The 13,863-nt window shown below is 39.3% G+C and overlaps 1 protein-coding gene across 1 annotated transcript in view; it reads right to left on the bottom strand.

Annotated features, from left to right (window-relative positions):
- The window catches only part of pex5la (peroxisomal biogenesis factor 5-like a), a gene marked incomplete at both ends in the record, with an annotated part of 73,830 nt that overhangs the window by 38,251 nt on the left and 21,716 nt on the right, over window positions 1-13,863 (bottom strand). Inside the window, one exon of the mRNA XM_079266990.1 lies at window positions 1,685-1,789. Within this exon, the coding sequence (XP_079123116.1) occupies window positions 1,685-1,789 (105 nt within the window). The remainder of the gene's footprint in view (window positions 1-1,684; window positions 1,790-13,863) is intronic.

Below are 13,863 nucleotides of genomic sequence, written 5' to 3'. Positions count from 1 at the left end.
ATAATGACAAAAGTAACAACAATGATTTAGTGCATACATTTTCTTCATTGTGTTTGCTCACCTCTGATATGTACGACTGGGCTGTTAGCTTGTCGGTTGGTTCTGGTTTAATGTCATTGGTCGTTGTAGCTGTTATCCCTTCACAGGCAGTAACGTACGAGAATTATGCATAGATGATGTTAACAACCACAAAACATGCTTCATAAAACGTGACGTGTCTGGTGACATTACTCGGTGTAATTTATGGCGAATAGATGTCAGAGAACGCCTTGACTTTCACTTTCACTTTTGCAAATGAGTTTCTAAATTGCTCCTTTTCTTTGTCTGTGCGGCTGTGGAAACCATCACTGTTTTAGCTGCATGTGTTTATTTCAAACAGACCATAATGCTAATGACAAGTCATTACTGTAATTCCTGTGAACCAGAGGATATTTCCTGGGAAACTGCCTTGCTGTCGCTGCCTGAAAACCTTCATGAGCTGGATAATGGTTCAATCACTATTGTGCTGGATGTGCTCATGTACGTGTTTATGTTTTTCTCAGTTGATGCTGTCTCTGTATTCTCTGAGGGATGACAGTATTGATATTTGCAGGTGGTAAAATGTTGGTCAATGGTAAATATCGATCTGTTGTCCATAATATAGATTTTGTTTTGGGACACTGCAGCATATCAAGGTCCTAGAATCGATTGCAAAAAGTTGTCGCGGAGGAAAGCTGTCCTTCAATGATGTTTTCTTACCATTTTATAAAGTAATTTTTTTAAATTATGAATTATGACAAATTATGATTTACACATTCAACAAAATTTCTCATATTTAAAAAAAATAGACAAGTCATATCTTGCTGAGGCATCAGTAAATCCCCTCCACTTGAGTGGAAGCATTATCTTGGTTGTATGACAGCTTATCAAAATCAGACATTGTATTAGAACATTGAACAAGTATAAAGCATGCAGGTCATTACACACAGACAGATATACAAGAGGACACACACACACACACACACACACACTGTACACAAAGCAATCAAGCACAGAGCAAGAAAACTCATATTGGCATCTGGAGCACCGACTGCATCTAACATTTAAAAAGCAAGAAGTGAAAAGCTCAGCGGCGGTTACAGTCATTTGCTGCAGTATTTTGTACACAGAGAGCTCAATCAATAGCTCCATGCCATGCCGTGTGGCATAGCATTTTGGAAATGCATTCACACGCTGTTTGTGAGGATTAGCTGCTTATGAGGTGTAAAAAGTTCATGAGGGTTTTTTTTTTTTTTCTGTCCTGATTAGGAATGAGAGAGGAAATCTGTGTGACCCTCTGGTTAATCCATCCCATACATACTAAATGCACAATAAATGTTAACTAGAAGAGCACCATGAATCTTTCAGAGGCTAATTTGAAAAGATAATGTGGATAATTGCAGCAATTTGAGGCTGCTTCTATGTATCATAAGATCATTATTCACTGTTTGTGTAAATGTAGTGATGTAGTAGGAGGGTTTTATACCCCATAGAGCAGCTGGAAATGAAATATTTGTTGCGTTCTTTGTTAGATACAACAGTCAAAAAGCTTAAGAAATGAGTTAGTAGACAGTGGAGGTCAGTTATAGGACACTCAAAGCTTTGCTATTGTTCAGCACGACTAACACAGGGGGGCGAGGGGGTTTTCTGAAATGGTTCTGCCCACCTTGGTAGTCACTGTGAGGGGGGGCTTCCCTTCTGTTGACGCCTTACTTGGTATCTCCTTCAGGACCATGGCAACAGTCTTATCTGCAGCCCTAGAGTCTTTCCCCTACAACAGTGAAATCAACAATGACTTGTGTCAGGACAGTTTGACAACTCAGTGCTTTTTGCCCCCGTCCGGGGCATCTTACAGACACAGACTTTACCTTATGATGATGGAAATACTGTGCGGGTAACTGTCTACGGTAAAAACACATCGACTGAAGACATTTCCACAAGACTATGGCAATGAAAAGAGGGTCACTGCACAATGTAGAGGGTTGACTGTAGACGGTGATGAGCATGGTCGTCCACAGCAATACTTATGATGACAGAATATCATACAGAGCTCATTACACAGACCACATTGTTTACTGAGAATGATGTACAGTGTATGGCAGATGAATGTCCATGTGTACTGGGCAGCTGACCGGTGTAATGCTTCTCCGGTTGTACTCCTCAAAGCTACATTAGACATGTTGGAATCACAACATAGAGGTCAGTGAAAGGTTCAAACTTGAGTACCGAAAAGTCATGTGATGAACTGCAGACAGTACTCAGGAAGAGGAGGTTTTTGACAATGTGGCCCCCTGAACAATTTAGTTGAATAGCCACTGAATACAGTGTACGCTATTAATCATTTTATGACACACATTTCATCAGAAAAGAGCTCATCCTCTCGCAATTAAATTTGCTGACCAGTGAGAGAGATGAAACTGCTGTTCATCACTCTCAGTTTCTATGTTTTGTAGACTCATACATGCCGCCTCTTCAGACTGCAGATGAAGCCCACTGGAAGCCTTTTAGCTGGATCTTTTTTAGGGCTTTTCACATTTCCACTTGCCAGAAAATTGAATTGGGCATTTCTTCCACTGATTTCCTCAGCTGATCATGTAAAAAAAAATGCATTTGCCGCGCCTGGAGGGAGTTCCCTTAAAATCCTAATGCTCCTAATAAAGTCCCAAAAGCCACCTGCGCCCACACTCTAGCTCGGTCTCACTCAGTATAAATGAACATCATCATTAGCCAAGACGACACCAGCAGCAAAGCAGCGTTCACGTGGCAGGAGATGATTCAGAAAAGCTCTAAACATTTGTTTTTAGTTTGTTTTACTGAATGGCAATGGATGCAAGTTGAAAAAGCGATGAATGCTCCCGCTGTGCTGTGCAGGTGTTGTGTTAGCCAACAGTGTCTAGGATGTGTTTCACCCGGCACACACTCAGTTTGTATTGGCTTACGGTCTTGGCTTGCCTGCTGTGTTGTTTGGTGTCAACTTCTGCAAAACTGGATCTTATTTTTCTAGGAATTATTATGGATTTATTTAGCAGTGCACTGCCGTAGGCAGTAATCGAGAACCTGATACTGTAGCTTTTATTTACTTATTTTTTTGAAACCCTGACAATAAGATAATTATGTGCTCAAAATAAGGAGACTTAAGGCTTTCTTCATACCAAGCGTGAGACTTGCAAAGACAGTAGTATGAATTAATAGTTTTATTTAACATCAAGATCCGATTTCAGTGTCTGAGTTGAATGAAACAGCTGTAACACATTTTCCGTAAATAGTTTCCTTTCCTAAAACAGCAGCGTCTGATTATAGATTTGGTCACTGTGGGCCTGTTCTGGACTTTGCTTCCCGATGAACTCCTAAACCCAGAACATGGTTTTGTGGCGTAAAGCCCTTGTCAGACATTGAATGCAAAACGTTGCTGGCTTCTTCTATTTGTTCAAGTGATGACTTTTTCTGATCCAGACGAACAGTAGGTGTCACTAACCCCAGGGCTCATGACCTGGTTTTAAAAAGGGTCTAGTACCCGCTTTACATCAAAGACTACTACCTGCATTCAATGTGAGTGTGTTTGAGACCAACATTGAGGAGCTTTGATGTCCACATGAAGCAGTTTCTACAGAGTGCTTTACATGAATAGCAGGTTTTTGTGTACGCTTATATTACATCAAGCTGTGGCACCTGCACTAATTTTCATTTTATCATGCCTGTTCCTATTTAATTCTTTGTCTGACCATTGAAAAACAGACTGAAACAGTCAACAGTATTAATAAACTGTAGCGGTGTAAAATTACAGGGCAATTCATCCCATGCAAGGGAGGCATGGTTGCTCCGACTAATGATGAGTCAAATGAAATTATTAATTAACCATCTTCTGTGACATTCAGAAGACTGTAATAGAATAATACGAATTTCACGGATCATTGTTTCTATACAAGTAAAAGAAGTTCTTTACTCGACCTCTTTAGAGATGAAATACTTTGAATGTTTTTTAAAATATCTGAACTCAAGGTTGCAGGTCAAAACGGGGCGCTGGACACGGGACCGTCCTTTTCCGATGTTGACCCACGAAAAGAGCGTTACTGTAACATACTGTGACCTTAATGTTGAGATAAAAGGGGGAACACAGTGGTCGGTTCCTGTATTGTGGCACATAATCTATTTCTCAGTAAATATTTCCAATTATACATTCAACTTCCACAAGCGATATGTTGTATTTAAAAGTAGTGGTTGAAGTGGATTGAGATTTTTGTGGGAATATAAACCACTTCATAAACTTTACCGGAGCCCAATTCTTCTTCATGTAAAAGATGGATTTCATGTGGGAATAACCAACTACTCAGAATCTCCGAGCACCTTTCTGTTGATCCGTTTCATGGTGACATTTAAGTCCTGTGTGACATACCAGGAGATACTTATCTACAAGATCTATTTCAGAGCAGGTAGGGAAAAATATTCCTCTATGAAGAACTGGTTGTAGACAGGAGGATAAAAAGACACATCTGCAAGAGAATAGATATTTGTTTATCTAATCTCACTCATGCAATAATAATATTCAGGTATGAATGTTGAATAACATCAATTCCCCACTGTTTACAAAGAATGTTTCAGAACCTGGAGCACAATCTGCTGGCGGGGTTCGCCCGATGCTACAGAATCAGCTGGGTGTGTTAATGCAGTGTCGTGTTTTGATGTGTCTCTCAGCGCCCCTGGCAGACCTTTAGCCTCTCACCTCTCGCATGATTCGCTCTTAGCTTCAGAGAAATGCATCAAACAACAGCTGGGATGCCTCTCTGTAGATGGAATATTGATCACAGTCAGAGACGAGCACATATACTCTACAAGTACTTGAGAGGAGAATATGTGGAACGCTTTTATATTGAGCCCATAAGCAATGGTAAATAATGAGTAAACCACAGCATCATAACTGGAACTGAGCATTAATAATAGACTTACATTTTTTGGACATTTGGACAAAATATCTTTGGGGTAGCAAGATGATTAGCAAGGTAAGAAATCGTAGTGATTGTATAAAATGGTGTTTCAGGCCTTTTTAACTTAAACTTGTCACAACTACACAAATGCAACCAGTGGCGAGTTGCTTCAAGGGATTACAAGCTGAAAAGGTCAGGCACGACTCATTAAGAGCTGCAATGATGGCCACTAAGTGAGCAGGTACAAAAGAGAGAGTGCCATGTTTTGCCGAAACAAGCACCAAAATTGCAGTACGCCACCAGATCTCCGCAACTACAACCTTGTTTGAAGTCTCAATCAGGCACCGAAAAGCATAGTATTAGCATTTCTACTGACACGGAACACACACACACACACACACACACTCTCTCAAACTGTGGCCAGTCACTCTGGTACTGAGGTTATGGGATCGTGAACACAGTTATTAAAGCCAATAGCTGATTTCCAACAGTGCTAATACTCCTGATAAGCTAGGCTACCACCTCTAAACGTTACCCTGGGTCTTTTATTGCTGCCGTTGATGACTTTCATCAACTTTATGGGGATAGCTTCTTATAATGAATGTGGTTTGGTGGCAGCAGACCTAATACGTCGCTTAAAAACTGCAGCTTGATGTTGATTACAGCTGCTCCTATCACTGTTTGAAACCATTGTCCTGTACTGTGGTAGTCTTTGCAGCAGTGTCACGTCAAAGACGCAAGCTTTTTTTTCGTTGATGATGTCAACACAAATCACGTCCGGGATTACAGTCTGCAGCCGAGGGAACCTTCCAGTTCAAATAACTGCCCTCAATGCCAAGTCTCATCTCCCGAGGATGCATTTAGTAGTGAGTGGTTTGTAAAGACTTGAAGAATATGTCATTAAGTCATTGTCAGCCAAATAAACATGTCTAAGCACTAGACATGGTCTAACTCCCAAAGCTTAAATGAGTGTAAAGGCACATTCAGGATCACAGACACGTTTTGGTTGGTGAAGCAATGTTATTTTGTGGCTCGTGGCAAAATGATCTTATTTAACTGCAATTATTCTAATGTGAACATGATTTTAACCCTGGAAATCAGCATGGTGGATTTATTTCTCATCTCTAATCAGTTGTCTGATTCGTTACATTAATTTATCCAGAACAGAAGATCAATTCAGGCCACAGAACTAATTAGAGGCATCGGCGGCCACAGCAAAGTTGTCAGTTTTTAGTTGTTTGTTGCGTGCACACAATGTCATCTAATGCCCCATGATGTAGCATAGCAACATATTTATCACAGTGCCAGAGCCAGTCAAATTCAGTTAATTACTTCCATTTGGATTGTTTTCCAGAAACAATCAAAAAGTGAAACATGGGAATTTACACAAACAGTAGACTCATAATCCTTCATAATTTCCCTAATTTTTGCATTGGGTTGAAGGAATAGTGACATTTTGGGAAATATAATAAGTAGATAAAAATATTGATCGTGTTATCTATGTTCTTATCTAATTTTCAGCAAGAGACGGAGGAAGTCTTTTCCCCAAAAGGCCGAACTATTCCTTTAAGATATGTATTTAAAGTAACTGGTGTAACTTGATTTAGACAACGTGAGATTACATTATACGGTTGCTGCTTTGTTTCAAATAATAGATTTAGACATTTTATGTAAATAAATGCATAAAATGTATTTGACTAAAAGCCAAATCACTTCCGCATCCTCTTTGTCTTCAACTCTGCAGTCACTTTAAAGTGAATCAGCTTATTTCGTTTGCACAGATTTTCACTCACAGATTGCTTGGACAGCAGTGCTCAGCTGGTGATCTGTGTAACAGTGTTTGTCTGTCAGTAATGTCTCCCATGGTACTGTGACAGACAAATCTGTATGGATTTAAGCTTTGGTGACGCTTTGAATCCCTCTGTCAACAAAAGCAATTTCAGATGATTTGCTGAAATCCACCCCGTGGCTACATTTCTGCAGCTGTCAATTAGACCCAAGACAAATACTTTTTACCGTTGGCTTTAGCTTGTTCGGGTGTCACAAAGGGGATACTGATCTTGTGGAACTAAGACACAAACAGAATTGGTAAGACAGACATAAGGAAATACTGAAAAAGCCGAACCCACAGCTGGTTGCCCTTTCAGTATAGCCGCTATTGAATTGTATTAAGATGATATAACTTAAACTTATTCTTGGTTTGATTAAACCGAACATGCTCCCTGCAGCTCACTGATTCTGTACATTTCCTTGATTCTGTACCATGAACTCAGAATAGTTCACTTGTGAATAACAATGATACAAATGATTCATCTGAATCATTTATTTGATTGTGGTCTAGTTTTAACACCACAACACTAATCGTATCATTAAGTGGCAGAATTAGAACCATTTGAGCATCTTTACAACTCTCACTAATGTAGAAACAACATAGAAGGTTTGTTGCAATCAGCATTGATTTATTTAGTTACTTTTCAATCCAAGTTATGTTTTTTGAGTTTCAGCTTTTGTCCTCATGTGGAAACCCAAACATCCTGCTATCTTATGTAGCATCTTAATAATACACTAAGGATTTTGTCGAAATACTGTTCAAACTTGCTCTGCGGTGAATGTCAGAAGGATGCACACTCTCACTCTTAATGGGACCAAAAATAAAAAAAATAAAATCCACAGAGACAAAAAGATACTTTTAACTACGGCAAACTACTTTTTATAACTTAAGGAAGATCCGACAATATACCTGTATATCTTCTATGCAGTTTATGAACCATCTACAATAAATGTCCCCTATTAGAGTCAAGCACACGGAAATAATTATTGCATCGGTTCCATGTAAACCCAATTTCAGTGCAGCACAACTGAATATATGTCATTGTGAAGAGGATGTTCCATGGCGGGGCTTTCACAGAAACGAAGAGACACTATGGGAAAGGCAGAGGACTGTAATGCCTTATAATGGGGATATATGGTGGAAAACAATCCCTGAGGTGTTTACGGGCTGCCGCTCCCACGGACAGCTGAGCAAATACGCCATAAATAGAAATCAGTGCAAAGGCATCAGGTCGTCTACTGTGTGCCAGACTATTACGGCCCAAAAAACCCATGTACCTATACCTCTGAGTTCACACCATTAAGATCACCTTGCTGAGCTGCTGTTCGCTGTAGCTGAGCTGCCGATGCAGTGATTGGCAGGACGTGTACGAGTGCTAGCACACCACTGTCTGCTGCTGGACGGTTTTAACACTGACAACCAGGATATGCACATTATCCCATATACTGTACACATGGAAACATGTTTCTAATCATAAAAATATACAATTTCAAGTTGATATTCAGCAATGGTTGGTGTACAACTGTCGCGGTCTATAACACTGGGAGACTATGAAGATGCAATCGCAGCCTTACAGTCGGGACATTTCCAGTGTATGAGAGCCTGAACTCAACTCAGTACTTGCCTCCTAATGTTTTCATCTCTTACAAAAAGGTTCCTTGAGGGAACTCTTGGAAGAGACGATGCGTAAGGATGTACGGCTTTAGCACACAGAGGAAGCTGTAGCTGTGCGCTTACTCTGCATGCTGATGTTACTCTACATGGTTGCCAGTTTGAAATCTCTTCTGAAAGTGTTGAATATCTTTGATTTTGTTCTGTAGAAGAATCAGATGTCTTGATGGCTAATAATTACTCAAACTACTTTATATAAGTTGTACTCTGTTACAAAAGAAAATGAATGCACATCTTGATTTCTTAAGTAATTAAAAAAAGGTAAGGAAGAAAACAAAAAGAAACAGTAAAATAAGGTGTCACTTGTACAGCAGAGCTGGTATCACATACTGTAGAGCAGTGTGCTGTGCAGTTCACTTTGAGTGCAGATCTGACCACACACTGTTATCTGGTGCTGAAAACCTATTAATGCTTTTATTAGAGCCAAAATATATTGAATCTTTCTCACTTTGTTCACTCAAGAAAAGGGAATGAGAGATTATAGGACCCAATATAATAATAAAATACTCTTTAATATGATAATACCTTGTTGTCAATGTAAAAGGGTTATTTTGGATCCAGTCGTTAGCAGAAATTAGGAATTTAACAGTTTACCTAAGGACAGTGGTTTCAGGACAGGAACAAAAATAACATGACAAAAAAACCTTAATTTGAATTGGATGTCTGGTGTAGCGTTAGATCGTTCTAGTTTAAATATTGTTGTCGTGCATTTTAGATCACATGAAGATTTAACACATTTCAAAATGTGTCTTCATGGCTGACTTCAACTTGAACTCGGATTTACATAATTTAACAATTAATCTCTTTTAGAGATAAAACAAGGCAACAATCACATTTCCTATCACTTTGTCTTTTCCACTTGCTGAATCTGCCAAGAAATTCAACAGCACACAACGTAATATAAATTAATGATTGGCCCTGAAAACTGTGTGATTGAACGCTGAGCCGCTGAACTAAAAATGACAAATGAATGCAAAGTGTCGCCCTCTGATCGTGAGATCTCCCCAGTCCTACATGCAAAGTAAGACTTCAAATGGCGTCACTGTTTGTCTACAATAAGCTCTCCATCAATCACTTTTCAATATTAATCACCCTATATTGATCTTTCTCCATCAATCATGTGATTCATAGCCCTCTGAGGCAAATTTGGGATTTGTGAAATTAGGTTATACAATTGAATTGAAATTGAAATGAATGATGTGTAGCATTCAACATTTTAATCCAATATTGCAGATTTGTGAGCTCACATTTGTCACAGTGTCATATACTCTGTATGGAGAGCAACTCAGTCAAATAAGATTCCCAAGAGTGACATGGTTGAAATTATTATTATATTGGCTGCAATATTCCATTGTGTGTTTGATATTGATACCAAAGACAATACACAATATGCATCCAAACACACGACAAAGCTGTTTTTAAAATGGGATTACAATGCAATAGTGTTGGTGTTAACTGCAGCTTTCTTGAAATCATGTACTTTGACAATACAGCTGTACAAAACAGTAATAAATCAGCAATAATATCAATACAATATGATTCCACTGCCACCATTGATAGACGATGTCGGTCTGAACCAATCAATGGGATCGTTCAGAAAATCAATCAACATCTGCACATCTAAAAAACGTATCGTCACTTGTAATTCCAGATGTTATTTTTCTGTGCATTGATGCATGGACCTTGAGCATTAATTTGAATAGATATACTATATAAAAAAGTATATGTCAACAGTATTTGTTGACGTTGACGTGTCACATGGTCTTCATCAGCAGATTAAGTTTGCTTAACTCTTAACCCTTGACATTTAAGCCAACATGGGCAAGAAGACTCAAGTCAAAAGCTCGAGAACAAAAGAATACGTGAAATTTGGTGCAGCAAAAGAAAACACAGGATATGCTGTAAATTCTACTTCATGAAATGTGCTTTAAGAAGTGAATCAGAAAACGACACTGCTCCACTGTATGGGGGATAACATTTCAAAGGCACATTTGGTCTTTGGTCGAGATATCACTGTTGGTCAAAGGTCAGGTGACATGACTGAAACAGGTGCACATAAAAAAAAAAATACTTACTGATGGCCAACATGACCTCCAGCCTGGATGGGAACGATGTGTATCTCTCTGTAGACTAATGTTGAAACATGAAACTCAGACTGCTGCTCATGGAACATTAACAGTGGATCACAGAGCATGTAAAAAACATGTCAATTTCAACTCAGGCTATGCAAGAACCCGACTCTCGAAGCAACACGAGAGGATGTATGTTTTACTCATTCATATGTATGCGCACACACTGGACACTGTACCACTTGGCTGAAAACTCTAGTTGACTTCTGGGAGAAACGGCTGAGGAAGTGTCGGCACAGGTGTTAAATGTAGCCTTCAGTTTTCATTACAGACAGCTTTGGGCCCCTCCCACTTGGACTGCTCACATGAGATGTTTTTTGGCAGTTGAATATTTCATTAACGAGAATCCGATTTGGCAAGAAAAACACAAGGATTTTGCTGAGGTTTGTAGTGTGCTTGGTTGAGCACTCTGATTAGTGGATAATGCGTTCCCATTTCTCATTATAACTGCATATCTCCAGGTTCACTGTGACATCTATAAAGAGAGACTTCGCAATTATAATTTGGAACTTATAAATGCAAGGCAGTCATTCTTCTCTGACATCATAACCAAAAACAAGAACAATACACGCGCCTTATTTGCTACTGTCGACAGGCTAACAAACCCTCCAGTGTCGGTAGCTGCTGAACTCCAATCCACCTGGGCATGCAATCAATTTGCCTCCTTTTTTACTGACAAAATTCATAAAATTAGACAAGCAGTCAGTGCCTCCACATCAACCACAGGATATGTGTTGTCCCAATCTCTGAATAACATCCATTCAAATATCATGACACAATTTCATTCAATCGACCGTAGAAGCCTAGAAGACATTATACAACATCTGAAGTCATCCTCCTGCTGCTTGGATATTCTACCAACACACCTTTTCAAAAATATTTCAAACTGCATGACCACTGATCTTTTACAAATTGTAAACACATCCCTTCTCTCAGGTGTCTTCCCACAAGCCCTAAAAACTGCAGTTATTAAACCGCTCCTAAAGAAGGTTAGTTTAGACTCCGCAACGATGAAAAATTATAGGCCAATATCAAACCTCCCATTTTTAAGTAAAATAATTGAAAAAGCGGTTTTCCAACAGCTGACCAACTTCTTGGCCGTAAATAACTGCTTTGATGTTTTCCAGTCAGGCTTTCGACAGCACCACAGCACTGAAACTGCTCTTGTTAAGGTTTTCAACGACATCCACTTAAACATAGACAATGGCAGAAGTTCAGTCTTAGTGTTACTAGATCTCAGTGCTGCATTCGACACGGTCGACCATGCCATACTCCTAGAAAGACTAAACATCTGGGTGGGACTCTCTGGCACAGCACTTAACTGGTTTGAATCCTACTTGAAGGGCCGAGAATACTTTGTGTCTGTAGCTGATTACACATCAGAGCTGACTAAAATGACATGTGGTGTTCCCCAAGGTTCAATACTGGGGCCTCTTCTGTTCAACATCTACATGCTTCCACTAGCTCAGATTATGAACAGCCATATAAAGACAATTACAAAATCAGCCTATTATCACCTGAAGAATATATCAAGGATTAGAGGACTTATGTCTCAACAGGATTTGGAAAAACTTGTCCACGCATTTATCTTCAGCAGACTGGACTACTGTAACGGTGTGTTTACAGGTCTCTGTAAAAAGTCCGTCAGAAAGCTGCAGCTGATTCAGAACGCTGCAGCTCAAGTCCTCACTAAGACCAGGAGGGTGGATCACATCACTCCAGTTCTGAGGTCTTTGCACTGGCTTCCTGTCCAACAAAGAATTGACTTTAAAATCCTGCTGTTGGTTTACAATGCACTGAATGGTTTAGGGCCAAAATACATCTCTGATCTGCTGCTACCTTATGAACCATCCCGACCCCTCAGGTCGTCTGGGACCGGTCTACTTTCTGTTCCCAGAGTCAGAACTAAACATGGAGAAGCAGCGTTCAGTTTTTCTGCTCCACATATCTGGAACAAAGTCCCAGAAAGCTGCAGGTCTGCTGAGACCCTCAGCTCATTTAAATCAAGATTGAAGACCTTTCTGTTTGCTGCTGCCTTTAATTGAACCACATTCAATTCATATATTAATCAATTTCCTGCATTTCTGCATTTTATTACTGAATTTTATTTCTTACACTGTTTCTTTAATTGTTTTTAAATCTCCTTTTCTTTTCCCTTATGTTTTGATGCTTTTAATGGTTTTATGTGAAGCACTTTGAATTACCTTGTTGTTGAAATGTGCTATACAAATAAACTTGCCTTGCCTTGCCTTGCCATATATTAACATGTTTTAATATTAAATAACTTGGGCTACTATTATAGAGCACATACACAGATTTAACACTCAGGCTGGAGTTACAGTATGTAGGCCATGTGTGGCGAAGATAATGGGATTCAAAACTAATTAAACTGTCGGTAAATGTGTATATTGTGACTTATGATGTCTCGTTTCATGAGGAAACAATTCGAGGCTGGTAGCATTGAAATGCATGGTATTTAATAATGCTAATATCTCTAAAACAAACAACATTTCTGGAATCCATATGGCTATGTGCCGCGCTTGAGTTGCATTTCTGTTCACTTTCATCTTACTAATTGGGCATGTGTCATGTTTTTCACATTCACAAGCTTGTGTTAACACACTCTTACATCCTCTCAGATGCACTACGCAGTGTTTACTATTCTCTCAACATGCTCTGCGTTCTTCTTGGCCCCTTAATTAAAGTTGTGTTACCGCGACACCTAATGATAGGCATTGTTTTGACTTCCACTCTTCGCAGGTGAAGATTGATTCTTACTTTGGACTCTCTATATTACTCCTAATGTCTGTCAACACTGGAGTGAGATTGAATTGTAAAGCTGACTGAGTGAAGTGAAGTCCATCCACAGCTCGCAGCACTGATCATCCTGTTCTGGTGGAACCCGATGGTGGTGTCAGCCACAAGGACAGGGAGCAAGCTTTCATGTGAGCGGCCATGACCATATAGTCAACACACAAGCATATCAACCTGCTGTCGCCTATTAATCATTAAGGCTACATGACACTTAAATTCTTTAAATTTGTTTTGTGTCACCTCCAGAAAAATAACAGCTCGTCAGCGGCCCTGCTGTTGTTTTTCTTCTTCTTCTTTGTTTTCCTCTTTTCATTTGGTATTCAGCACACAGTCCTAGTAATATGATAATCAATATATATGTATGTTTGCATACAATAAAATAAAAATATAATGAATCAATAAATAACAAATACAAATTCATAATATATATATCCAAAGGACTATAATAAGGGATGATATGAGAGACTTCACGAACAAA

The sequence above is a fragment of the Melanostigma gelatinosum genome (genome assembly GCF_949748355.1).
Source record: "Melanostigma gelatinosum genome assembly, chromosome: 4".
Classification (NCBI taxonomy): domain Eukaryota; kingdom Metazoa; phylum Chordata; class Actinopteri; order Perciformes; family Zoarcidae; genus Melanostigma; species Melanostigma gelatinosum.
The sequence above is the reverse complement of the archived record's forward strand: the minus strand, read 5'-3'. Positions and strand labels throughout refer to the sequence as shown.